General features: G+C 42.7%; 2 protein-coding genes across 3 annotated transcripts; both read right to left on the bottom strand.

Annotated features, from left to right (window-relative positions):
• Positions 1-72: 72 nt before the first annotated feature.
• Positions 73-16,461, bottom strand: cass4 (Cas scaffold protein family member 4). Of its 2 annotated transcripts, none has more exons than XM_086168984.1 (7): positions 16,366-16,461; positions 7,426-7,839; positions 6,454-6,537; positions 6,233-6,346; positions 3,378-4,679; positions 2,397-2,480; positions 73-1,975 (listed from the first exon to the last, which is right to left on the bottom strand). In XM_086168984.1, exons 1-7 carry the CDS (start codon positions 16,366-16,368, stop codon positions 1,562-1,564), a joined length of 2,415 nt encoding a protein of 804 aa, XP_086025110.1. In that variant the 5' UTR covers positions 16,369-16,461; the 3' UTR covers positions 73-1,561. The 2 variants fall into 2 exon arrangements, with proteins under 2 accessions (XP_086025110.1, XP_086025111.1); XM_086168985.1 differs by having other exon boundaries at positions 7,435-7,839.
• Positions 16,462-17,488: 1,027 nt separating this feature from the next.
• Positions 17,489-23,247, bottom strand: cstf1 (cleavage stimulation factor, 3' pre-RNA, subunit 1). Its single transcript, XM_086168147.1, has 5 exons — positions 22,615-23,247; positions 21,677-21,954; positions 21,401-21,598; positions 19,520-19,910; positions 17,489-18,038 (listed from the first exon to the last, which is right to left on the bottom strand). The coding sequence occupies exons 1-5, from the start codon at positions 22,781-22,783 to the stop codon at positions 17,779-17,781; spliced, it is 1,296 nt and encodes a 431-aa protein (XP_086024273.1). The 5' UTR covers positions 22,784-23,247; the 3' UTR covers positions 17,489-17,778.
• Positions 23,248-27,944: the final 4,697 nt, after the last annotated feature.

Raw genomic sequence — 27,944 nt, 5'->3', positions numbered from 1 at the left:
ACACTGTTGTGCTCACTCACATATTCATTGCAATACACGCAAACATATTACACATATAACGGTTTCATATAAAGTTTTTCAATATTTTAATGATGAAAATCCAGCATGGTGTTTTCCATGTTTTGCTTAGAAAAAAGTGGGAATGCATAACACATTTTTTAGATTATTTACACAAATATGAACAAAAAAAGTCTGTATCAAACTGCAATCCCAGAGGCTGTTTCTTTCACGCAAATAATATGATTTAACACATAAAACACAATACTCAGAGAATAGTAGGAAGTTACATCAAACAAATTCATACTTTGCTTTCCCTATATGGTATCCCAAAAGCAGTCTCACCCCAAAGTTTATAGTTTTGCTCATATGTGTGTAGAAATTCATTTTGTCTGCTCTTGGTTGCTTGCAAAATTGTTTCAGCAATTAGATGCGGGGGGACAATCTTTGAGATGGATCTCAATGCCCACCTGTCAGATGATAGATGTCGTACCTCAAGGTCACACAGCGTGAAGATCGGAGATAAAATTGTAGAATGTTTTATGTGCGGGTGAAGTTGACCCTCTGCCCTAAGTTCCTAAGTTCAATGTTTGGGAAAGCAGCCCCAACTCATAAAGATGTTTTGCAGTTGGAGGTGTGCGCTTTGGTTCCTTCATGATTCAGAAACAAATAAAATAAAATCTGCACGGTAGAGTGTTCCTGCACCGAGAACTGCTTCAGTTGGTCTCACGTGAGAAAAACGAACAATGGAGAAAAACACATTTTATGCCATTACAGTCTGCGGCTCATGTTTTGATTCTGACCGTGAGGCTTACAGTATGTTATCCACATGCCAAACTGCATGAGGCAGCTTCTGATCAGCTGTACTTCTGAGATTGAAAGCCACTGCTATCTCTACATGTAAGAAATTAAAAAAACTCAAAACCCTTTAAAATCATATATATATATATATATATATATATATGTGTGTGAGTGTCCATGGTGATTGCTTACCATTTGGCATACCATACATTCACAGGACAGGGCTTGTTGCAAGAGTTAGCATGGATTTTGTGACAAAGTATAGTTTAGTTGATGTTGCCTTCACAACACCAGTTTTTCCTCTTTAGTCTTGTTATTGCTATTTGTTTGTTTGTTTAATATTGGAACTTGGTTAGGAATATTATTCAAAGTGATCAAAGAAAAAAATAACTCAAAAACACGGGTAATGTACACCTATTGCAGTGCGTGCGCTCTTTGTACCACCAATTTTCACACAGATATTTGGCATTGCCTGCACTGCCTTTTCACATTGAATTGGTGAGAAGCCACTCCACATGTGTCATCTGCTTCGGAATTCCTCAATATCTTTTGACATTCATACTTGAATTGCTGCACTTGTTCCAGTGGCTCTTATTTAACCCTAACCCAAACATTACAAACATTTAGAACCAGCACAAGCATTAATTTAGCAATATCCTAGCAAGTCAAGACTGAGAGTTGCTGAAAAGAAAATGGCGAACACGCGATCGGGTAAATTTATATATAAAAAGAATAAAGATAATCACTGTGCTTCATGTGGGCCTTAAATGTCCAGTGACATCCGAAAGTGCTGTGCTCTTTGGGCCAGTTCCTTTGCGAATTCTTTAGCCTCATGCAGAGCTTGCTTGTCTGGAAAGTGCAGTGCTGCCTTCTTAGTGGCCACAGCCAGCTGCTTTAGGAGCGCACACAGGTGATTGCTCATGCACAGGAGGCTCTGGCCAGATACTCCGCGCTGCGCCTCCCTGCACAGAGTGTCCACCAGTCTTTGGCCGACCATGATCACCAGTTTACTCTGTGAGATGAAGTGCTCTGGTGGCTGGCCATCCTGCAGGCTGCATACGAATACCCCGATGGCCTTCTGGAGGGCCCCGAAGTACAGCCGGCAGTGCTCCATGCTGGTCGGTCGATGGTCATCTGGGCCTCCACAAGACTCAGAAGTTTGACGCTTGTCAATAGCCTGTGGAATTAATTCAGGACAAAACATATGAGGAGGAATTCGTTGTTATAATCCCATTAGTCCAACCTCACTGCATTACATAGGAGCCACAGGGTTTTAGATATGATCATTGAGTGCCTCCAAATTTTTTGGTTCTTTGTTGCGACCGGACGAAGAACTCAGAACTGAAGAAGTGTCACAGATGAGAGGTGAAATGCCTGAAAAAAACTCAACCAGTCCACTTGCTACAAACAACTTTGGATCTTAAATTGCGAAGAGCAATGGGTCTGCTTGCTGAAAGTCCAAAAAAATAATGAATTTGGGTAATTCCCCTTGTGATAGTTTGCAGCCTAAATGTGGGAAATGCGGTAGCAGAGTGAACTAAGCTCCAGCAATAAATCTTCTGTGCATAAATAAATAAATCTTAAATGAAGATACTCACCTGTGCCTTGTTTTCGACTGGCGTGGCATTTTCATTTTTTTCCTTTTGAACTTCTTTTTCAGGCTCTTCAGAACTGGTGTTTGTCTGGACAAAAAAAAATGTCAGAGCAAAGTAATGTCATCAGTATCTGTTTCTTTTGTTTTTGACACCTAATCTCATGCCGCAAAATTGCGTAGAAATTATTTATTTATTCAAATTATATTGGTTATATCTTCCCTGCTCCGTATGCTGCAGACTCACCCAACAAACATATCCTAATATTTACGTCCAAACATTTGCCTTTGCTTTGCCGTGCACTACAAAATATTTAGTTTTCATTAAATTTACCTTTGCCAAGTGTTACATAATATTTTTTTATGAAAAGCACAGGTTTTGTGATCAGGTTCAGCACAAGCTCAATGCTATTTCCTTATTTTGATAAGAAAAGAAATAGTTATGTAAGATAGTAATGTCTGTTTTTTCCAGATGCGGCTTGATTCTGTTCTCAGTTTTTTTTTTTCCCCCTTGTTCTAAATTTGGCCATAAAGACGGCACAGCGTTGCTTCCAAAACTGAGCCACATATCAAGTTTTAATTGCATGCCACCAAAGTCAAGTGTAGCCAACATGTGGCCATTGTGTGGCCTGCACTAAAACAAAGCGAATAAAGACTATTATTTTGGCCATTTGTCACACACGTCAAAACTAAATCACATGTAGCTCATCACATCTTGTCCAGTTCTAGCCTAACCGCTCTTTCCTGTTCTGAATCAGAACCACAAGTTCCAAAGGTCACCGGATCTGGCCAAGAGGTCCCCGCTATATCTGACAGTTGTACATCCCACTTTTAAAAACCCAAGTAAATATGGTAACCCATGAAACTCGACCTAAATTTTGTGATATCACTATGAAACCAACAAAACCCGCCCAACCAACCACCCAGCCGCCCACCAACCCGCACATAGCTCGCCATCGCTGTTTATGAAGAAGACTCAAGTGACCACCTGTAGTTCCACATAGTCACTGTCATCCTCAGCTATGTCTGCTTGCAGCTGATTCACGTCTGGATTTTTCTTTTTGTCTGTCTGAGTGGTGTTGGCAGGGCCGTCAGTTTCTTTCTGGGAAGGTCTGAAAAGAAGTTTTCCATTGGCGTTGATGATTGACACCAGGCGCTTAACGTCCTCCGGTACTGTGCGGGCCACCATGACGAAACGCTCCAGCTGGTCGGGTGTCTGGACTTGTCCGGGGTCCTGACACAGTGTCTCGAGAGGCCAGCCTGCCATGTTCAGAGCCCTTACAGTTTGTTGCAGGATAACACTGGAGTCCTCCACAATTGATAACTGTTTATATAGTCTTGTCTGGAGATTGGCATCTGTCAAACGCTGGGCATTGCCCTTAATGTCCAAGGCAAAGCTTAGAAATGAGGTTACAGTACATGCGATCCCCTCCGCGGCATCTTTAATCTCCTCCAGGTGTTTCTCCAGATGTTCTTTGCTTCTCCACCGACTGCTAACAAAGTCCATTAGCTGTGGTACAGCCTTGCAGACGGACTCCTGAAGAGCCAGGAGTCTGCAGGAGACCTCGTCCTGGCACAGATTCACTTCCCGCAGAGGCTCTGGAGAAGAAGAGCTCAGAGCCAGGGAGTCGCAGGAGCTGGTGGACGAGTTGGAGGCTGTGCTGATTCTCTGGCTGTCTGCTGCGGAGAGATGCACCGTTCGTTTGTCGTCCTCCTCTTGCGTTGTCGACTTCCCGTTCCCTTTGGCGTTACGGATGGATGCGCAAGTCAGGAACTTTGTCATGCGAAGCCGATGCCCCCTTGTGTGGTCGTGAGAGATGTTTGAGTCGCCCCTGCACTCCAGAGGTATATGGTCACCACTGGGAACACGGCTGGATTCCTCTTTCGGTGGGACAGCATAGACCAAGTCCTCTGTTAGCTTCTGAGTTTGGGGTTTGTCATAAATTGGCATCCTGGGCAGCACTTTGGGCGGACACTGAAGGTCAAGAGAATTGGGTTTCGGTATATCGTAAAGTAAGGGGGTTAGACTGCCTCTTTGCTCTGGCCAGGCACGTGATGGGACCTTGTCATAGATTTGCTTGTCAGTCACTTTTGAGGGCATCGTCTCAGAGGTGCTCCGGGGTGGACTTTGTTTCTCGGGACTAGACGGCACGTCATAGATCCACTCATTCTTTCGGGGATTGGGAAGGGTCTTGTATTCACCAGTCATCTTCTGTTGGGCTTCTGATACTGAGGGAACAGGGATATCATAGTTGGGGTCCTGAGACAGAGATGGCGGAGCTGCATACATCTGTGCACAAGGATATATATATATATTGTTTTAAAAAATGGCATGAGGTGCAAGGACACAGTGTGGTAAAAATGGATACAGCAGAATACGGCAATATGATAATATACTTTCATATTGTTGCAAATCACGGGAACAGAGTGTTAGTTGAGGTGTTTAGTATTGTCAGGTGCGACATCGTACTTCACAAATTACTTTGCAGAAAAAGCGAGAGGTGGGGATTTCTTATTATCTTAATTGATAAACAGATGTCAGTGAAGCGGCTCTTTAAAAAATGACTGGCATCTGAAAAAGGAATTCAATTTCAACAGAGAAGAATGAACCTAACCATTATGTCTCTTGAAAATTCCTTCTAATCAGAGCTGGAATGAATCTTGGACTGGTAAAGAGCCCCTATGGAGTAAAGCAAGCTAGGGTTTGAACATTTGCCTTAACTTTTATATTGTTTAAAAAATGCAAAAAACAGGAATAAACGTCCACTAGAATAGTTATCGTTCTTGACCCCTGTATTTATCAACAGCATTTTCTATCATTGCAGCTGATACACACACAGAGATTGCTCAACTGATGCAAAAAAATAACAACAAAAAAAGCAGAGGCTTGTACATTCTTGTACTTTATGTTGGACAGTGGATACATTTTTTAGGATTAATTCACCCAAAAATGAAATTTAATCATTACCTATTTACCTGAACTACGGTAGACATTTTGGCTAAGTAAAAAATTCACACTTTAAAGAGATCTGAATTGATCGATATAACTTTTTTATTGTTTTTTTTCTCATCAATTTTTTTTAATTCATGTTTTGGAAATTATTCACAGTCCATCTCACTTTATCAGAAGGACACTTTTTACTGTTTTCCCAGAGAAACTAAAGACAGTTGTGTTGTCTTAAAAAAACGTCACCGTTAATTCCATCAGCAGTAATGTAGATGGTGATAATAGATTAAGAGAAGAGACAACAGTGGGCGCTATTATGGATTTGTGAGTTCACTGCTCTTTTTCCTACATGGTTTGAAGAAGGAGAAGGAGGAGCACGCTCTTAATATGGTATTTCAAGATACTTTTAGGCTATTTTCAGATTGCGCATGTCAGTAATAATGAGATATAACTCGTCTCTGGTGATTAAATCACTCAGGTGGCGTCTTTATATGAAGTCTGAGTGGGTCCATAATGTACACATTAATATTGATAGTGAATGAAAAATAAAAGGCAGCTGTTTTGACAATTAAAGGAACAAATGTCATTTTTCATGGGTTTTTAAAAGCGTGTATATCTGCGCTTATTGCATACTAAAAGTTCCATACTTTATTTCATATCATCCAGACCACAAAAAACGTTCTCAGGAAAAAAAAAAAAAAAAAAAGATTTATGTGTTTCCATCCCTGCTTTTGAGTTCCACACTTCATCTCCAGCGTGCCGTTCTCTTGACAGAGGCGAAGAGTAAAATTTAAAACACGTTGACTTAAAGCCAGCTTTTTTTTTTTGTTTTTCTTTTTCAAGTGAGCACACCTCGGTCTCCAGCTTCACAAATCCTCCAAAAATCTGAAACTTACGTAAGAGTCTCCTGGACTGCTCTGACTTAAACGCTCCGACTCAAATCTCTTTTCCAGCTCCGAAACTGGAACCAGCGAGTGTTTTCTCGATGTGTGCCTCAGAGATGTTGACACCTAAAATTAGATTATTTCAGAAATAGTGAGTATTAATCAGTCAGCACTCCTGAAAGAGGAAGAATATCATATCGTAAAAAGAAAAAAAAAAATGCGGCGGTGCTCACGGTAAAAAGAGAGGCTTGTCTTATTTGGCTCGGGACGTCGTAAACATCCCCCTTTGGACTAGAGGTGGTGCAGATATGGGAAGACTGTGAAGGACAGACAGGCTATAATATTTCTTTGGACTGGCGACACCATTACCGCTTTGATCGACGCCGCGTCCCACCTCTCTGACCTCTACGAGGCACATTTATGAGGACAGCATTTGCTGCGGGGCCTGCTGTCGGTGCCAGGGAAGCATGCACTTTGCCAATTAACAGAAACCATGCTGCTCATTGAATACAAGGTGGCTACTGCAAGAAAAAAAAAAAAACGGGGCGGGGGAACGACTCCCCCCTGAAGCAGGAGAGGAAATGCCGAACATGTGGGCCGGTGCGCAACAAGCTCCCGTACCCGAGCTGTAGTCTCTCCGGGGTCCCTGGGCTGCAAGAGCTGCTGTTTGCAGTTTAAAAAATTGTCTGAAGTCTGTGTTCTGTTCGTCTTTTATGGTCTCGTAAAGAGCCGGTGCTGCGTGCTTGTCCCCGTGTGGAGGCCCGGGGTCCCCATCTGCAAGCTCTTTCTGCCAGCGGGGGGGAGGGGGAAGGGGGCGTTCACAGCATTGCATGTCTGCACCCTCTAATCAGAGTGCTTCCCCTCGGAAGAGGAGCAACTTTGAAACCAGGTACAGCGGACAGACAAAAGCTCTGTGTTGACTCCCCACCGCGGTCGTGCTTATGCTGTTGCACTGGCGAGCGGGCGAACAGTTCAAAAATTTTCTGTCCCCGATTTTAGGATTCATCCGACAAATGTAATATAACATAAAAAAAAAAAAAAAGTTTATTTGATGTGATGGTTTGATTTTGATTTTCAGTCAATTATACTTGCCTCATAGAAGTGAATATACTGAGGTTTTGTTTGAATAAACTGTTATATATGTCTAATTCTGATATATATACGTGTTTTTTTTAAGTCAACCGTGTGTGAAAATTGATTTATACCTTGTTTACCTCCGATCCGTCTGAGCTGAGCTGAGACCCGGTGGTGTTGGGGCTTTCACAGGCTGGTAGTGGCGCCTTATAGATCATGTCCACGCTGCCAGGAGAATGAAGCTGCTGGCTGCTGTAAGTCCTTGGGATGCTGGGGATCTGGTAGATGTTTTGCACGCTGTCCTCAGCTCTGGACTCGCTCGATTTGTTTTTCACCGCGACGGAGCCTGCGATGTCGGACGTTCGCGCCAAGAGCTGCAATCTGTTGGCGGGGGCAAGCCCCTTCCTGCCGTACAGGGAGCACATCCACCAGCCGCTGGTACCCGCCACATTCTGCTCCATCACCGTGATGATGTCGCCCTTCTTGAACGCCAGCTCATCCGCACACTCTGCAGTGTTGTCGTACAGGGCCTTGGCAAACTTGTTCTAAAATGAAGCATGAAGAATGAAGGATACGGTATTGAATTTGCATTCTGTAACCAAATGTGTCAAAGTGATGTGGACTTTGGAGCCAAAAAAAAAAAAAAAATGACATCAATGGAACCCAATGATTAGAATTAATGTTTTTTATGTAAAGGTCATTTCCGGCAGACTTGATCCACTACACACGACGACCTTTAAATGGTGGAAACAGTTGTAGAACGGTGATAAATGAACCAATGGCAGCATCATACTGTTTTTATTTAAAGCAAAGAAATGAATGGACAACATTTCTCACACACACACACACACACACACACGGTCGCAAGACTCATGGGATTATGACGGTACATCTCAGATGATGACAGCATTTCCTCTTGCAAAATGCTGCTTGCAGTTGCACATCGGACTCACCGCCACGCCGGTCACAACACCCAGCAGAGCAGGCGCAGACACCGTGGACATTTCTATGACCGTTGCATCAATTTTCAAAAATTCATCTTCCAAACGATGCCTTCTTCTAGCTGTATTCCCACTTCCTATTTTTTTTTCAGCTTCTGGAGAAAACGATAAAGAAAACTTCCTCTACTCTTTTGCAGGCCGGCATGTCAGAACACTTTGAAACTATCAGTGGTAGACAGACTTATGCCACCTTTTTTTTTTCTTTCTTTTTTCTGTGGTTGTCTTTGCCAGTGTGGCTATCAAGCGTGAGAGACACGTTGTGTGTAATGGTATTACACACATACCCACATGCACACTAGCGCACATGCACATAAAACCAACTAGTCCTGAATTACCCTGTGAAAAAACCTTGTGGTTTGACCTACTATGTAGCAACACTTAGCAAACTGACGGAGGCCAAGAGAAACACAAGCTTTATCAAACTGTACGCTGACAGGTCAGCAGTGGACAAGATATTTACTTCAACAAACTACAGCTGGAGAAAATCCTTTGCCCATTTTCAGTGAAAATACACACAATTTCTATCGTAGCCATTGCATGAGAGAAGATTAAATCATCACAAAAAAAGGGAAAGCCCCCGAGGCGGTCTGCTGTTGTTGAAAATCTATGAGGAAAAAAAAATAAATTGGAAATACCACAATTCTTTTTAATTTAATTTAATTCAATTTTATGGTGAAGACATACTCGATGTCCACTTTTGTGAAACTCAGCGAATTTGCAGATAATTCAATTTAATTTGATCTCAATTTATTTTATTTTGCTTTATTTTGTGTTAAAGACATACTTGGTGGGATTTTTGAGAAAGTCTTTGGGAAAAGATACTTGTCAACAGAATTTAAGAGTGAGGGAAATGCCAACGATTAAACCAGAGTTACTAGATTGTCATCGGCATCTGGACTTCTCAACCGGAGCGCTTGTTACAAATAACGACACAGTAAATAGCCGTTTCCTGTCAGTGCCGGTGCTGCCATCCGGACCGCAGAGTATCCAGGGGGCGACCGAGTCGAGACCAAGTCCAGCGTGAGACGTAAAATGTTAACGGAAACATGCTACAGCTCCTCAACATTCAAAAAAGCACTTACGGGGAAATAAGATTCCTCTTCCTTCTGCTCTTTTTTTTTTTGCCACCTACAATTTGTGCACAAATGTGTGTGTCTGAGTGTGTTTGTGTGTGTGGTGTAATCTGAGAGATGTTGAAATATTCAAAATGCGTGACAGAGGCCAACTTTTTCTTGTGGGAGTTTTCATTTGTTTTCCACAAGCTACGAATGCAACAGAACAAGACCAAGGTTGATCGTCTTTATTTACCTTTTGCAAATTGTGCCACTAAAACTTTTTCCCTTTTTCAACAAGGTTGCCAGGACAGCGCCGCCAAACACAATACGTCTAATTTGGATAGATGAGACCAGCAGGGCATGTTTAATGACGCTCTGTGCAACACGGTCTTAAAAAAAGAACAAAAAGACTTAGCTCTCTGCGTCGGATACGCCACACAACAATGCAATCGCGTGACTTATTCAACACAGTTTGGTTGCAGCGGCGAAACTAAGAAACACGTTGTTTGACTTTTGAAATATTTCTTTGAATGAAGTGAATCCTGAGCGTAACACACACAAAAAAACTTGATCCATCAAAAATTAAGCTCAGGCCTTACTGGTTGAATTATTGCTTCCAATTTTGCTGTCTTTTTTTTTTTCTCTCTTCCGCTCAGTCCTGTGGTCTCTGACCAGACAGAGGCGAAATAAACGTCTCTTACCATGCACAATGTCTTTTTTTATTCAAAAGGATGCACAGTAGAAAAAGTACAGAACGTATATTCTGTTTGCTTTTTATGTTTGTTTGTTTATGTTCTTCCGGGACCTTCAGTATGTTTTTATACAAACAGGGTTATGGGGGGGGGGGCAAATTTGACCCGGATGGAGCGACGCAGCTAAAACCAGATGAACTCTTCAAATCTTGAAGCTGTCGGTTCATAAACGGGTCCGAATGAATGCATTTGAAGATGTCGAAGGAGCTCCGTGAAGATGAACCCACATCAAAACAATGAGAGTCAGTTTTCAAGGCATCATACTAACATATTGTTTTGGGTTTGGATTGGAAAGCCTGGATTCACTGCAACAAAGAGCCCTTTCACCATCAGAGCCCGACACGCTCAGCACCTGTCAGGATGCAGGCCTGTCAGTAGACACACACACGTGCGCACACACACACACACGCACAACCTCAGCAGCCCCTCTTGTCTAATCCTCCGGGTCATGCAACAGACATGCAAGTGAAATACATGGAGTCAGATGACAGTCAGCCGCCATTCAACCCAAGACTGAATTTGTTGATGATGACAACAGAGAAAGGAACCCCGTAAACTCTGTGAAATTAACCCGACTCAACCTCTCAGGTGATTGTTTTATGTTTATATCGACAGTTTTGACCCACAACGATATCGGGATGTGTGTGTGTGTGTACGTGTGGGTGTGTGTGCTGCTTTGTTTGTGCGCCTGGCGAGCAACTAAGTCCCGTTCAGCTGTGACGGCAGGATTCCTGCACACGCCTGCTTGCGCAGATCAGCCTTTCTGACAGATGGCTTGAGCACTTTAACCGCACAGCTGCCCGCCCCGGCCTCGCCTCGCCTCGCCTCTGCAGTCTGTTCATAAATTTGCATCGGCCGGCTGGTAGTGGGATACTTTAAAAAAATAAAACAAAAACCAGAAAAACACCTCTCAGAGTGATGAAACTTCCGGAGGGTGGAGGTACAAAAGATGCACAAAATTTTTAATTATTTGCGCAAAAAAACCATCCCCTGCAAAACCTCTACCTTTTTTCTATCCTGACCAAACACATTAAAATCACACCTATTGCAATTATTGTTTTGCAATATTATACGGAATTATATGGACAAATGCACCGGGGTGCAGCCTCCTGAACGACCGATGTGATGCCAAGACCTATTCGGAAAAACCAGCCGTGCCATCAAGGGTTTGGGAGGGGGGGTGGGGGGGCTGAGATGCCTCACAACAGACGCAGGATGTTTAGCAGCAGAGAGATACTGCACATCTGAGTCACTGGACTGACTCACGATGGAAGCTGAATGTGAAAACCAGGCCGACTGACCATGTAGAAACTCTAGTATCTGACCGCATCCCTGACAGACAGAGAGAGAGAGAGATAATTTCTTTCAGGCGATGTAATCTAATTACATTTCATAAGAGATGACACTATAGTTTTTTTTATATAAAATGTTGATATATATATTAAATAGTAATAATTAGAGTACTACAACTATTACTAATAATAATAATAATACTAAGTTACAATTATCATTATTTGAATATCATCATTATTATTATCAGAAATCTGTGAAAACACATACTTGTTAAGATTTGATTGATTGAAAACAGGCCTCATTTATCTCAGTGAGAGGGTGAGCGTAATGTTGTGTTAAATGAAGTGCAAAGCAGGGGGGTTGGGTTAGAAATGATACAAATACAGATAATAAAAGGGTAATAAATCAATGAGGCAGGGTTGACATTTTTTGAAAAGAGCTGAATTATCACAACTCAAATCGGAAGAGAATAGTGGCGTTTACCAGAATCCCAACTGGCTGGGGAATTGGTTCTGGGTCTGGAAACAATGCCACCCCTTCCCCCTTGGTTCAATTTGACCTTTTCCCCTTCGGCGGCCCCGGGGTCACCGCAGCGAGGTCAGGTCGACACCTCATCCATTATACGTTCAGACACTCGGCGCAGCCCTCTCTACGGTGGCGATAAAAATCTCTGCGAAAGCGATGAACGTGAGGTTTCTCGGATGCCGTCTAGGACGAGATGGAGCTCGACTTCCTTGAAATCGGACAGGAAGTCAGGGAGCAAATGAGTCCTTTTAGTTCTTCCCACAGTGTGACAGATCAGGGCGGGAGGGAGCGGACAGATCCACCGGGGTGAATGGACAGAGGCAGATTCCTACCCCCGGCAATATATCTCCGACATGTCGGGAATGTGTCTCCGCTCAATCAATTTTTTTTCTCATCCTAAATGATCCTCATATGTGCTCCATGGAAAATCATTTGAGTCAAGCCTCCTTCCAAGCCAAACAAAGCGGAGAGGAGGCTGGCTTTGGCGGCTGAAGGCAGTGACATTGATTTGCTAGAGCTGCCCTGGTATTTCCTGCATGGAACTGGTGAGAACTTTGTGTTTAAACTCTTGCGCACGAAAAACACAACTGCCGACCCCCCCCTTCCCCAAAGACGGATCGTCTTACGCGCCGTGCCAGATGGAACGTGATCAGATTATCTCTTCGATCATTCGGACCCCGATGCGATCGATAATTCTCGAGTCCTGTAAACAAATGACTGATTTTGCGTGCCTTGACCTTCTTGTTGGATTTGACCCGCGTGTGATAACTTAGCCACGATGCTATCGCTAGCGCAACTTTATATCAGGCTGGTTGTTTGGTCCGTTGGAAATTGAAGACATGTTTTACCTTTGCTGCTGTATGAATCATTAAAAAGAAAGAAAGGAGAAAAAATAGGATAATTTCAAGCCAAGACACATATTCTGAAGGTTGAACTTTTTTTTCTCTCTCTTTTTTATCATGTTGGAATAATAATAATAAAGTAAGGAGAAAAAAAAATAATTGCAAACTACGCCTCGACCACAGCCCCAAAACAACTTTACAGGAGCAGAATTAGAAATGGACATCATGTTATTCGCGCTCGCATGATAACTTTAACAAATGTTCCCACAGCCGTCACTCAAAAAAAAAAAAAAAAAAAACACACCGAGTGTGTGTTCCCCGAGCCCCGACGTTCCCCTCAACCTGATGACCCTCGTAGTGGATGCCCCCCTTTTCCTCCCTGCCCCCCCACTGGCTTATATTCCCTTGGACGGTCTAAAAAAAGGAACATTCTGGGAATGTAAACACAACTTGCCACTGAAATTAGGCGGGGGGTGAGCGGTCACACTTGATACCATATGGGCACAAATGACTGTGCCTGTCATAACATTTCCTCTCTTTTCCACTGTGAATGACTGGTTGAAGCATGAAAAAAAAAAAAGTTTTAGAAGTGAATGATGACTCGATTGTCCTGCACAAGTAAAGTAGCCGAATATTTCATTTCAGCTGGGACGCTCGGGTTTGATTTCACCTCCGCTGGAATGTTTGATGCATTTAGGGGGTGTGGGGGGGTTGTTGCTGCCGCTACTGCTGCCAGAGCAAAAATTTCAAAAACAGCAGCAGATATCATGCTCACAGGAAATGATCTCAATTTTGACATCAATTTATTTATAAACACACTTCCTCAGCTTCTGCCTTGTGCTCAAGTGGTGGATTCACTGTCTGGCCTTTGTGCACGCAATGTTACTGCTGCATGGATGAAATTGTGATGACGCTAACCGTCAAACCAGCGCCACTATAGCATTAAGCTTTTAGTTTTGGCTCAAGTGGATGAGGTGCTACAAAATACAGACATCACCCAAGTCATCTTTCGCACGTCTTTTCATGACACGACATACTTTGGAAACCTGACGGAAGAAGATTCGCCGAGTCAGACCGCCTGCCGTGCAGGAAAACCTCCAAGCTATTATTTCTGAAATGGGTGATTTTGAACCCCAACATGCTCAAGGCGGTCCTTCCTGTCTCATGGTCACATGAGATCTCTCATCATCTGGTGACAGCGTGTCGTAGAGTCAAATCTATGAACTCCGAGTTCATGGACGACGGCCAAAAAACATGAAATCAAAGAGCAACTTCTAGTGAAGACGGTTCGTATGAGCAAAAGTGAAGATTCCATTGAGAACAGGAAGGATCCGCGCCGAAGTATCGATGTTGCACAAACGGCAACCAGGGAAAAAAGTCTCACATTTTTATTCCGGGTTGGACCTCTCAGAGGTCCTTTCAGAACCTTCTGGGGTTCTTGGGCAAATCTCGAGTCGGTCCCGAGCTGGACTGGGGAATTCAAACGGGGTCTATTTCGTATACAGAAATAGTCCAAATAAATCAGGTGTAAGGGGCTTATTAACACCATCTTTGGATTATCTTATAAATCTTAATTTCTGCTCAGATGCCCCCCAAGCTATTTGATTTTGAGACAAATTCTGAGCTGTCGAGGTCGCGACCTTGCGGCGAATGTTGTGATCCTCCTATCCCTGTAAAAATCCAACAAGAACGAAGAAATAAACGTATCGAAAGACACGTCCGTTTTGTTTTGTGCCCGGTGACATCCTTTCCGTTGGAGGCCGGAGAATGTTTGCGACTTTGTGAACCCGTCTTTCGCACGTTCCCCTGACAACCGTGCATCTCGTGGAAAACGCACGCGGTGAACTCGCAGCCATTGAGGACATTCCAAAGCGGAGTTACCTAGAAACCCGTCACGGCGCTCCCACCACCGCTGAAAGCCTCCCTTCAGGTCGTACAGTTTTAAGGGGTCACGTTCTAGTATTCTCCTAAAACATGCAAATACCAACGGATCGGCCGTTTCTTCGGTCTCTCACTGAAGGTCACATGCTCTATCCTCAACTCAAGCGCTCTTCTTGGTTCCATCCAGAGGCCTCGCTTAAATTATACTCTATGTGTGTATAAACATTTTGTCTGACGGCATTGGAATGAGGGCCTCTCAGATTAATTGTCCCACGGAGCTGAAATGTGCCTCCTCCCTCCCATTTGAAAAAGAAATTCCTCTGAATGGGCCACAGGTGAGTGTTGTAAGGTTTATAGGTTCCAAAAAAAAAAAAAACAGCCCCCGCATCTAAATAGGTTAAAAAAAGATCAATTTCCAGGGAGAATTGTCATCGTAGAAAAGAAAGTCACAAAATGTCAGTGAATCACAAACCAATTTTTTTTTCTTTGGAACTCATCTGGCCACATGCGCAATTGTCACGATGACACATATCCTCACCCCGATTTCTATTAATATATTATTTTTATTTTTACTCATGAAGAATGAACTCTCAACTCATTTACACAATAACAGAAAATTTCCACATACAAACAGAATAAACCTAGTTTTTTTCTCCAGTAAATATTTGTTCTTTTCTTTTCCCTTTTAGAACAAAAAAGTATTTCTTACAGTAAGATGATTTCAAAAGAAGGGCTCTACCTTATATTACGCATAATAACAACTGTATCATGCAGTATCTGCATTTTTGGCCATTGTTAAATCGCAGACTTGTGCACCTGCCGTGAGAATTGGACACCACAGCGGAAGAAAACCCCTGGAGAGTCATCAAGGACTGAAGTCAAACGACAATTGTCGAAGATTATTTTAGCCATGATAAAAAGATGCTTACACACGTCTATTCTTTAAGCTACAATTTGCCCAAAAAGCAAATAGGAAACAAAATTTGATCTGGGAATTACTTGAAAAACACAAAGAAACCACGTCGTAATCAGCAACAGGTCACCTAAGATAAAGACGGTCATCAGAAAGAAAACTATAATAACAGTAATGCACAGAAAGGTAGCCAGTTATCACCCCAAGAGACGACGTGGCGTCAGGCAATAACGGATGATAATGACACAAGAATCGGCCGGAAATAACAATAAATAAATAAATGATTACAATCTCCAAGAATTTCTTAGGAAACAGCAAGAGTTCATCCCCACAACTAGAATAATTCAGTGAAATTAGGCAAAATGGAAATGATTGCATCTTTCTCTAAACTAGAACAGATGTAATGTACATAAAGGCAACACATAAAAAAACCCCAAACATAACACGTAGCTTTTAAGAGAGGCTCCTGGCACCGCTTTGCATTTCAAGCAGAAAAGTCAGATGAGAGTTTGGACAATGAGTCTAAACAGCTGACTGCAGCTATGAAAAAGAGAGAAACTTGATTTAAAAGTCACGGATTTCAGTCGGTGGATTCCACAGAGGTGAGGATTAGTTAGAAAAGACTCCCCTGACCTCGGAGGTCCCCCTCACAGTGGCGGTCCGAGGAGGTGGTCGCTGACTCTGCGCGTTTAAGCAGAATCAGCAGATGGTCCAGAGAGAGACATTCCCCCGGACCGACAGAAGATACAGGCTTCGGGTTCTCTTGACATGGAGGGAATATATGAGCACCGCCGTCGCTTCGGACTCACCATGTCGTCTTCGGTGGGAGGTCGTCACTTTCCTGTGCCTCAGCAGACCATCCCCACCGCCAGGGAGAGACTCTTGTCCTCGTCTGAGCCTCTAACACACCGTCTGATCTGTCAGCAGGCGGCTCACACACGCAGGGCGGGGAGATCCTGCTCCCCCGTTCCTGCACCTCCATTGGCCAACAGCAAAAGTAGCAGCCAACCACACACACATACACTCACATACACACACACACACAGTTCTGCCCCCTCCTTGGTCTCTGCAGCAAAGCAGAAGTACATATTATTACATTACATTTCCAGTGGAGGATGGGTTCACCAGTGTGTTTCGTCTGTTTCCTCTTCTTAGAAATCTGACACACTTCTTTCAGCTGGTTTAGGAATGAATGAATGAATGAATGAATGAATGAGTGAATGGATGGATGGAGGTCAGGAGGGTTCTCAAGATCTATTGCAGATGACACAGGATGTGGGCTGCAGGTAGGGTGTGAGTGTGTGTGTGTGTGTGTGTGTGTGTGTGTGTGTGGAGGGGGGGTGACATTTCGGGCCGCAGTCATGGGTGAAAACAAGATGTTTTTTTGGGGATGTTTTTGTAAAATCATTCACAGAAAGAGGAAGCCCTGAGGCTTCATGAAATCCCCAAACATTCCTTCACGAGTAAAAAATTCAAAGCTTTCTGGCACAAGGCCATGATGTCATTTTCTAAAGAATACCTTTCAGTAGCTTTTAAGAAAATACTCAATAATTTTAGGTCATTTTTTGTTTAATCTCTCAGACATTTCATCTGATATGCCCATTTTTTCTAGTTTTGAAAAATCCCTCATTTTATGTACTCCAGCTTTTTTTAAAGGTAGCTTCAAATTAAGTTTTATATACATTTTCCTTTTGTCTAATTTGGACCACCCCTCTTTTTTATGGGGGAGACATCTCCTTGTTTATGGATGAAAAAAAAGACATCTTACTGTTTCCTATTCAAACCAAAAGCCATACTTTTCTTTACACTGGCAGTTTAACGTGTCTTCCCCCTCAGGTGGTTCCATACCTCCTGCTTAATCTAAATGTTCCCTTGTTTTTTTTTTTTTGTTTTTTTTTACCCCATAATAGCATCAAGACAAAAGACTTTCAGTCATTTTCACAGTTTAATAAAAATCTGAAATACATCATTGGACGTGGATAAGATAGAAAAATGGAGCCGACGGTGAACTTCCCCCTCCACCCCCGTTTGGTTCTAAGCAGCTGAGGGGAAATAAGTTACAACCAACATTTGAGTACATCACTCTGGAAAATGAACATCAGCTTCAGATATCGAAATTGCGAGGTGGTCCGAGGGAGGGTACAGACACCTGATCTTGGGGTGATTGCCACAAAGGGGGGGAGGGTGTGTGTGTGTGTGTGTGTGTGTGTGGGAGAGACGCATCAGTCCGTGGTGGTGCGACGGTACCAAAAGCGTGCGCGGAAGTCGTCGCTGCATGTCATGAAGCCCGGGTTGGTGGGGGAGTGGACGATGCAGCGCACAATGTTGTTGTGACCCAGAGACAGCAGGTTCTTCCTCTCGGCGGTGCGAGAGTCCCAGCAGCACAGGCTTATGGTGCGTTCATCCGGCAGCAGCACGTAGTCTTCTGTGTGGTTGAACACACCCTGCGTGCGGTGCATCTGACGGCCGCTCAGTCCCGCGCCTACAACACACACGCAAAAACTTTTTTTTAGAATGACAGTCATACTTTCAAACTAATGTGAAATTACTGGTCACCCAAACCTGCTAGACCGGGTTCAGCCTCTGACCATGATGCATGTCATACCCACCTCTTTTTTTTTTAATTGCGAATGGCTCTTATTTTCTAATTATTCATTAAAAAAAGGTTTTTGCTGTTTTGTTTTTGTGGTCTCGCGATTCTTTCCAAGTTCCTCGTAGAGAATTTAATAACCCAGCCTGAGTGATATCTAACCAAAATCAGTCAAATTTATACACTAAGACAACAATCTGTGGCTGAGGAAAGGCAGATTTTCCATATATAAGAAAAAAATTGTGGATGTGTGAGACCTCTTTGTGTCGAATAAAGTGTAAAACTCCCTCATACTGGCTTCTTGGTTCCAGTCCGGCGATCTTTGCCGTTTATTCAGGAATTACGGCTCCTTCATGGTCCTGACATCCTGAGACAACCCCCTTCCTAACGTGTGTTATTTTCACTTTTCAGCACAATGGACAAACAGAGACACGACCCCCGGGTGACCCCTCTCATCCTCGGTAACTCAAACTCCTCAGATCCTGACCTGTGTCTCCGAGGGGGTTTCACGCAACTGACATTCCAACTTTCTTTACTGCCAAAGCAGACAGGGTCAGAGTTCCCCTGGCAGACAAATGGTGCATTTTGGACGAGAAGACAACAATATAGGTTAGGAGTGACTGGAGCCCCTTGAAAGTGTCCACTGAGGTGCCGACTTCAAGGCTACCTTTTTAGAACTCGAGTGAAGCGGGCTGTGAAAATGATATCCAGGACCCTTTTAAAATCAACTGAAAGATTTTTCTTTTTTTAAAAAGAAACTGAGTCCCGGTGGTTTTGCATGTTGCGGCTCGAGCGTGAAGCCAGACTGTGCACTACAGTGCAGTGCCATCTGCTGGACAGACCGCTTCAACGCCGCCACGAGGGGGGCAGATTTAAGTTTCATCACATTTGTTATTGAATTCCATGTTAATATTGCACTCAGCAGAGAATGAAAAAAAATGTATAATGCAACATCAGTTTTTAGTACTTAACATCCTGAATTAAATGGTAAAATCTCGGTAACCTAGATTATCATCATTAAAACCATCTTAAAGTAGACATCTGCTAACATGAGGACCTTTGCATGAACGCTAAACTACTGTCTTAGAGTTTCGTGATCGACCCAAGCCAGCTGGCAACAAATCAGGGAGTGGTTTGGATCTTAAGTCAGCCTCTCGCTTGATTTGATTGGCTTTTTTGGTAAAAATGAGCAGAATTAACTTGCCATGAGCTGATAACTGGAAAAAAAAATTAAATGTATAAATTATTACTTATAAAAATTTGCTTTCCTGGCTGAAAAAAGCAGCTAGAAAACACAATACACTGCACAGAAAAAAAAATGCACAAGTGTGTGGTGACGGCCCATTTTGCTTTCCAGTGTGTCTGAAGCTTGCCTGTGTATTTCACCAGAGTCCGGCCCGTCGAGATCTCCCATAGTTTGACTACCGAGTCTTTGCCGCTGGACAAGATGTACTTGGAGTTCTTGGAGAAGATGGCGGAGCAGACCTCGGCGCCATCGTGGGCCTTCTCGAAGGTGGCGACGCAGCGGTTGGAGACGCCGTCCCACAGCTTGATGCTGCCGTCTTTGCTGCACGACACGTAGCTGTTGGCTGTGGGGTTGTAGCTGACGCCGCTGATGGTGTCAGTGTGCTGGTCCAGGGGGTTGCAGGACACAAAGCACTGGAAAGTGTTGACATCGTACAGTCGCAGGGTGGGATGCTGTGTGCCGACAAGAAGGAAGTCGCCTGACGGGTGGAAGGAGATGGAACGAAGCATCTCTGCCTCCTGCGGGGAAAACGAAGGAAGTCAGATATATTTTGTGCCTTTCCGCTTCTTCTCAGACATTCAGAAACACAATTTTGAGGGCTTGTTTGCACAGCATCTCAAAGTCCGCAAACAGACGACTTTCATTGAAGGCTACATTATTATCACAATTGATAACATTTTTCCAGTGTTTGGCTACATCTCATCTTTTCATCCTTTTACTTACTGTTCAGACATTCTTGTTATTCAGTTGTATTTATTTGGCCCCATGTGACGATCCCATTGAAATTCTTACCTCATTATTTTTTGTTTGTTTTTAAATTGGTATTTTTAATTGCATTTACTTTCTAGTCATTATTTAATTTTTGCAATTTTGAGCTCAATACCATTTATTTCATTTGTCTGTGTGACAGCTGACCTTGTTTTCTCCATCCGCCGACCTACTTGGATGATACATTTGAATGACTAAATATTGAATGGCGTACTCGCCTAGTTTTAAACATCTGAAAATACATTTTGCATTTATTTCCAGTGTTGCAACATACACATATAGTAGCCTGGACAATACTATACCAGCAGTCCATGTGATTCTGTACTTTTCTCTTAACAAAATAAAAAAAATATTTTTGTCATACTGTTCCATTCATTCATTGTCTATCATGATGTTCCTGTTCACAGGGTCAAGGATGAACTGGAGAAATACCAGCTTTATTTTTTTTTCTTTCTTGCTGTGAGATGATAGTATTAACCACTCTGCTACTGTTATTAAAATGATCGAATATTCTCTGATACTTTTCATGTTATTCTTTTTCCTGACTGAATTACAGCTCTGTGATTTATTTTATTTTCCTTCCAGTCACAGACTTAAATCTGGAACTTGGGAGGAAATCTTAAGCTGCAGGGAGTCTTACTAGAGTTGCAGCGTGCTCCTGTAATCTGGGTCATTAAGTGTAAACTGGTTACTTACGGTGTTAGCACAGTCGTAGCTTGGTCTTTGCCTAGCCTCAGGGCTTACGGCAATATCAAACATGTCTGATATTACCCCAAGTCCCTGTATTATGTCACTGTAAAGACTGAATCGACAACCAATAGATGAGCTCCAAAAAAACTGAACACAGGAAATCTGGTACCAGCATGTTGGGAATACATTGCATGATGGGCGGATGTAAGATCCAGACCACACTGAGACTTAAAAGACCTACAAACAAGTGTTTAGATGTGAGCTGGTGTGAGCTATGGTTTTACACCTGTCTTTGCAAAATAAAAACAAAGTCTTAAGACCCAGTGTTAGGCTCTCCAGGATCCAGGAGATATATGGATTACGATACCACCGAGTGACATAATTAGCCACTGACAGTTAATAAATTTAACCCATTTTGTTGAGTAACATCATTGCCTTTCCTCTTGGAGGTAGACAAAAAAAGTGTGTATGACAGTTTAGCAGCACTACATTTCTGAGATTATATTTGACACTGAAGAGCAAGATGATGTTCTTCTGCATAGAACCTGACCTGTATGTATTTGAAGGCTCTCTTGGCAGAGGGCTTGGAGTAGTCAAACAGTTTGAGGGTGTAGTCCCTGGAGCCTGAGGCCAGAATCTGTTCTGTGGGATGAAATGCCAGACAGGTGACCTCGTCCACATGATCATACAGTGTTCGGATGACTGGGTGGTTCTCCATGTTCTGCTGCGCCGTCTCATTCATCATCACCTGGGCCGTGAAAAACAGATGATTAACACCAGCCCTGGACTGTGGACACCAATCCCCCTGTACGAGCAGTGTGCTCACCTCTATGGGCATGGCACTCTTGGCCAACATCCGCTCAGTGTCCAGGATCTTAATAGAAGCGTCCGCGGAGCCTGTGGCAATCAGCTGGCCATCGCGGCTGTAAGTAGCAATGCGGCAGGGACCTTTATGGGATGTGACGTAGCAGGTCTCGTACTCTGACGCCTCGGGAGACATGGTCTGGACATCAGCGTCAAACTCTAGGTCTATAGCGACACCAGGTGCCACCGTGTCGGAGCGTCCAATAGCATACTGAACGGCACTGTCATCATTCTCCATCCCTGACGAAGGACATACAATTAGACAGTTTTGGGGGAGAGAGGAGCAGCATTTATAATACTAAGGACATTCTTTACAACAGATCACAGGGAAGTCAACAACTACCCCAACACCAGCAGGCACAGTAGGTTTTTCTGTTTGGCTTGACTGATCTGTTGTTCAATCGCCTGCGTTTGGGGAGGTGTGGGTGTGTTGTGTTTTCCATTTGTCAACAAAGATTGATGTCACAGCAGCATAAAAAATAACTATGTCTCAACTGTTGAATGGGTGTGGATGTGATTTCTGAAACTGATTACACACACACACACATATATATATGACTGACAGAGATAAGAAAATAAATTATGCAAAATGTGTTTGCATAAAAACATTTAGGTCATAAGTCTCATGATATAGGTCATGATATTTTTTCCCCTGCTTATTCCTGATATTTTCAAGAGCAGCTGATCTATCAAAGCGAATATTGGTCACTTATCCAGAATACAAGAACTCCATACTTTTTAGACCACTGAATGTGACAGATCACTCTCACCTTGCATGCATGCAAGTACACACACACCTGAAAGATGCATGTTTACGACTCGGGATAGATAGAAGTATGTTTAAGTGCCCTCCCACCTGTGGATAGAATATGAAAAAAGATATGGAAAAAGAATACATACCGATCTTGGCGAGCTGCATGAGCTGCTCAGAGGGAGATACCACACTCTGCGGTTTGACTTCATTGATCAGGCTATTGGCGATGTTCGTGTACCCGTCATAAAGCAGCTGGCTGATGATCAACTTATAAAGATGCTGCCGGTCCTTAAGAGTTGGTTTCGGGCGAAACATGTTGGGTCACTCGGGACCGGGGCAACGCCAGCAGCTTAGCTAACTGCGACAAAAGCCCGCAGTTGAGTCTCCTCCGAGAACACCGAGTTCGCTTCTAAAGTTGTCTGTTTCGAGAGGCGACAATGTTAACTAATGTGGAAACACGGCAAACCGTCAATATGCTATTTTTTATACAAAACCCGGTCTTCTGCTGTTAAACATCAAGGTACAAACAAATGAATAGAAGCACAACTACCAACAAGGTTAGCTTGTTGCTAAGTTCAACTCGGTTTAGCGCACAAATACAGGACGAGAAATCCTCGGAAATGACGCGGTGGTCTTTGCTTTGTGACCGAAACACTTAATACCACTTAATATGAGCTGACTATGTGATTTATTTGGACTAAACAGATTATCTAGCCCTTTTCGAAGTTCCAGTCGACACTGTGTGAACCAAACGCGCGGTGTCTGTGACGTCGTACGTTTTTTCTTCTTCTTCGCTCCCCAGAGAATGAGTCTGTGGGCCACAGCGCCACCGAGCGTATCTAATGCACATTGTTGTGAGGTTTGCTGGACCTTTTTGACTGGGAGAGCCATAAAAGCCTAATAATTCTAAATATATTTCATTGAGAGCCATATAGAATTTTTAACATATAATAAATTATCTATGTTCGAAGCGCCGCTTTACATTTGACCATTTCATCTATGCAATTTTGTCATTGCATATTAGTCATGCTGCAGATCCAAATGTAAATTCCTCTGTCCACGCAGCCTGGAATGCGGGGTAATCATCGTCTTTTTTTTCTCTTTGCCACCTTTTCCGTTACAAGGGTTGAAGCGGATAAACTAGTTGGCTATCTGAGAAAATTGATTTCTTCACCTTTACATTAACCCGGACATGCTCGGAAGCCATTGGTTCCCGACCCGACCGACGGGTTACCCGTGAAATTTATCTTCAAAACTAATTTCTGTTTACTTTAAAATGACACAGTATTGTGAAGAAATATCAGGAGTATTTTACTATCAGTTCCAAACTGTTTTTTTTCCAACTCAAAATTGTCTGGGAGCCATATACTCACATTCATATATGGCTCTTATACGGCTCTTACTGGAAGAGCCATATATGTCTCGCAAGCCATAGATTCCAGACCGCTGGCTTAGACTCTAACTTAAGAATCTAAGATCGAACCCTAGGAGTTCAGTGAGTCAGTCTCAGGGGTTCGGCGGAGGTCAAAACACACACCAGACTCATATAATTTGTCATGACACGCCCTGCTTGACCATCACTGGCTGCAGGTGATCACGCTCCATAGGTGAAGCTGCGCATTTCTGACTTGGTCTTTCAAAGGCGACAGCAGTAGTCACCACGATTTGCAGTGAGTATTCATTATTTTGTTTTTGTTTTGTGTTAAAATCATGTTTTACTGGTTTGGTTCTTTGAACACAGTGATGTTGATGCATGGTTCATTTTCTGCACCAGTAAACATATACCTATGTCTTGAATTTGAAAACATCATCATATTTTATTTTTTCAGTAAAGAAAGGTTTGATGAATGCGCGTATGAAATTGGTGGGGTTCAGTACCTCCAACAAGTTTAAGAACCTCTAAGCCTTAGAGGTTGAGGTTCAGGCGGACCGCCAATCACGCAGTGCCTGTGGCTACAAATGAGAATGGGGATTTCAGTTACACAAATATCATAATGTGATTTGGAGGCTTTTGTTCAGAAGCAGCGTGGGACTATCAACAAACAAACAGAACATTTGTTGGACACACTCAGTCATTATCTATAGCACTTATCCTGCACTCACATGGTAGTTGGAGCCTATCCCAGTTGTCACTTGGCGAGAGACAGGGTTAACCATGGACTGGGGCCACTCGATTGCAGGGCCTCGTATTGAGACATACAACCATTAACTTGCTCCGGGTGATTTAGAGTCTCCAGTGAAACGACTTTGTGTTTTTGGACTGTGGGGGGGGGGGATACGGTGAAACCAGGAACATGCAAAAAGGAGGCAGCACTTGTCGGAATTGGACCAGAGACCTTCTTGTTGCGAGGTAGCAGCATAAACCCCTCTTCCGGCGTGCAGCTCTGTTGGCAATAATAACAATAATAATAATAATAATAATAATAATAATAATAATAATAATAATGATAATAATAATAATAATAATAATAATAATAATAGATATCTTATTGGGCAAAAGTAAAAGCTCACATTTATTGAAAGAACTGTAAGTCTATGGTCGAAGGAATGCTTGAGGGCCTAGAATTTTAGACCCCTGGGTTCTGGCCCATTTGGCCCAGTGCTTGGTGCTTTTGCTTGGACTGTCAAGTAAACAGTCATCGGTTTCACAGGAAGCACCTCATTACTGCGGTGGCCCGGAATCATTGTCAGATTGAACCCCAGCTCTGTATTCATTTAGCTCCTCCATGTTAGGACTTTCCCTTACTTCTTTCACTCTCTGCGGGTTTCTCCTGTAACCCCCTGAACTCCACACTTCACTTCTCTTTTCGCACATTTTCTATATTACATACTGTATTGCGTTCAATGCCATCAAAAGGTTGCACTTCATGAGAAATTCTGTTAAAATAATGAACAAACAAAAACACTTCGATCCCCCAAATCTACATCTCTTTGGATCCCCTACTGTTTTTGACCCTTTTTTTTGGGGGGGGGGGAAACAAAATCATTAATAGCCAAGAGGAGGGAGGACAATCTTCTGCTCTAAACCATCACACCTACCGTATGTGTCATCAACTGGTAGCTTAAAAGTTTGCTGTATCAATCATACAATATAAAAAAAAATTCCTGCATACATTTCTACTCCTTGTACAAAGACAATGTTTCTGTTGTTGACGTAATTCAATCTAATCAATTCGTATTAGATGAATGAGGAGTAAAAACTGAAACCCAAACCAGGAAATCTTATTAAAAGCTAAAAAAAAGATAACAGTGAGAGATCTCACATATCGAATCACATGAGTTTTGGGGCCAAGCGTATATAAAACAGACAAGCATCTGGGAAGATTGCTGTGGTAAACCGGGACCTCAGACACCCATAAAATATCTGACACTTAGTTCATGGAATGGCTGAAATTCTTATCCTCAGTGGTGTCAAACCTGAAGGTAATAAAGAAAGAGCAAACACGCTGGCAATGAATTTCAGGAACGTAAGTGAGGATAACGTTAAAAAATAAATCATATTGGCCAAAGCACCCAGTAAAATTCTGTGCCGAGTCCCACTATTCAGTGCTAAGCTATTCAAATAGTACGCAGGCTTCATATATTCATGTTCGTATTTTCAACATGTGCAAGGTACAGTGAGTAAGGTGGCGTTACCATTTTAACCTTCGTCTTGTGCTAGAGTCGCCACTTACCTGTTTGGAAATGTCTAACACAGGAATCTCTAAAACTAACACAGGAGGAGGGTTAAAAAATAGGATTTATCCATTTCTTGTGCAATGATGGATTCATGATAATCTGTTTCTAAAGACTTACATTTGTGGCAAAAAATTGGGGGAAAATTTTAATCAATATGAAACTTTCCAATTACTGATGTCTTTGAAAGTGCATTGCATTGTAAAACAATGGGAATAGTCTTATAATCATGGATTGAAGCCGATATGTCTCATCTGCAATTAAATGAAATGAGATAGAGCCCGATGCCCTTTAGACGCCAAATAAAGGCACAAATTGATGCTGCAACAGTCACTGGATTCACAAATCCAGTTTCTACAAATTCCACATTATCAACAAACACAAGCCCTCTGTAGGACATATTTAGTCTTGACATTCAGATATACAGGAAATGTAGAGCAGGTGTCCCTCCAGTCACGAGGTATCCTCCGGTCTCCATGTCAAAGAACCCTTGAGCAAGACATGCAACGCCACTGTTGCTCTTGATGTCCTGGTTAGCGCCATGTGTGTGAACAGGTGAACATAGTGTTAAAGTGTTAAAGCGCTATGTGAGTAGAGACCATTTACCATCCTTGGAGGACGAAAACCCTGGAGAAAGAGGCTTGTGTTCCTGAATCAGCTCTTAAATTCACCAATTAAAACTAAGATTAAAAAAAAATCCCATTATAGAAAGTCACCCCACACATTTCTCGGGTAGCCCAATGTGCATACCAATGGTGACCATTTACTCCAGCATTGTTTTTTTCATGAATTCAGAAGCTAAGAAGAAACCCAATGCCTGAACGCCTGTCAGACATATATGACATCTCGGGTCATAACAGTTAATCTGCTGATTTCTACAACGAGAGCTGAGGGCTTAATTTGACATTTAGGCTCATGCAGCTGCAGTTGGTTTTGGAAACCCGAGAGGCCACCGTCTGAAATTTACAAGCACAAAACACATAATACCTCGCTGTGTATTTACACACTGTGAATTTGCACAGTGGGGTTACATAAAGTCTTTACGTACGTTCGTCAATCATACCGCTTAACCTTTGTTTTGGGAAAACTGCAGGCTGGGTCGCCAGTCCATCACAGGGCCACATTTAGACACATACAAACATGCACTCTTTCATTCAGACATCAATGGGAGGAAACCAGAGACCCTGCAGGAGACTCTGGGTAACACAAACCCCTAATAAGATGGCCCCCTTGGGACCTCCTCACTGTGAAGGGGAAGCCAATCGCTGCGTTGCTGTGCTGCTCAAAAGACTTTACAACGAGGTTGTAAATAAATGAAAAAGCATATTTTCACGTGAGTTGAATATATCAGTCCGCATACTCTCTTTGTCTGGCCAGTCAGCATGGAGCTGCTTGGTTGTAAAATCAGTGAATCCGTCAAATTGATATTTTCCATCGATGTCCACAAGTGCAATCAAGTAAAACAGATTGTTATGGAAAAAAAATAGAAGAAACTGGCTTGAATCTGCAAAAACAGATTCTCTTATGTATTAAATGGGCGATAAGTGAAAACGTGTGCATTAGAAATAAGTGCAACATGAAAATGACCTCGGTGACATTATTTTATTTAAAGAGAAAAGAAACCACAGAATTACCTGATGAGATGAGCGAAACATCGCTTGAAACAAATTTGAATACAATAGAATATATTTGAATTAAACAAAAAAAGTTATCAATATGGTTTTATTTTGCTAGATTGTTCCAGAAGGTCAGACCCACAATGTCATCTGTCACCCCCACCACCATTTGGCTCAGGAAAAAG

Source organism: Fistularia commersonii, chromosome 21 (assembly GCF_037954325.1).
Source record: "Fistularia commersonii isolate RoL2024-O1a breed Wild chromosome 21, RoL_Fcom_v1.0, whole genome shotgun sequence".
NCBI classification, from domain to species: domain Eukaryota; kingdom Metazoa; phylum Chordata; class Actinopteri; order Syngnathiformes; family Fistulariidae; genus Fistularia; species Fistularia commersonii.
Note: the sequence above shows the minus strand (reverse complement) of the source record. Positions and strands in the feature narration are given on the sequence as shown.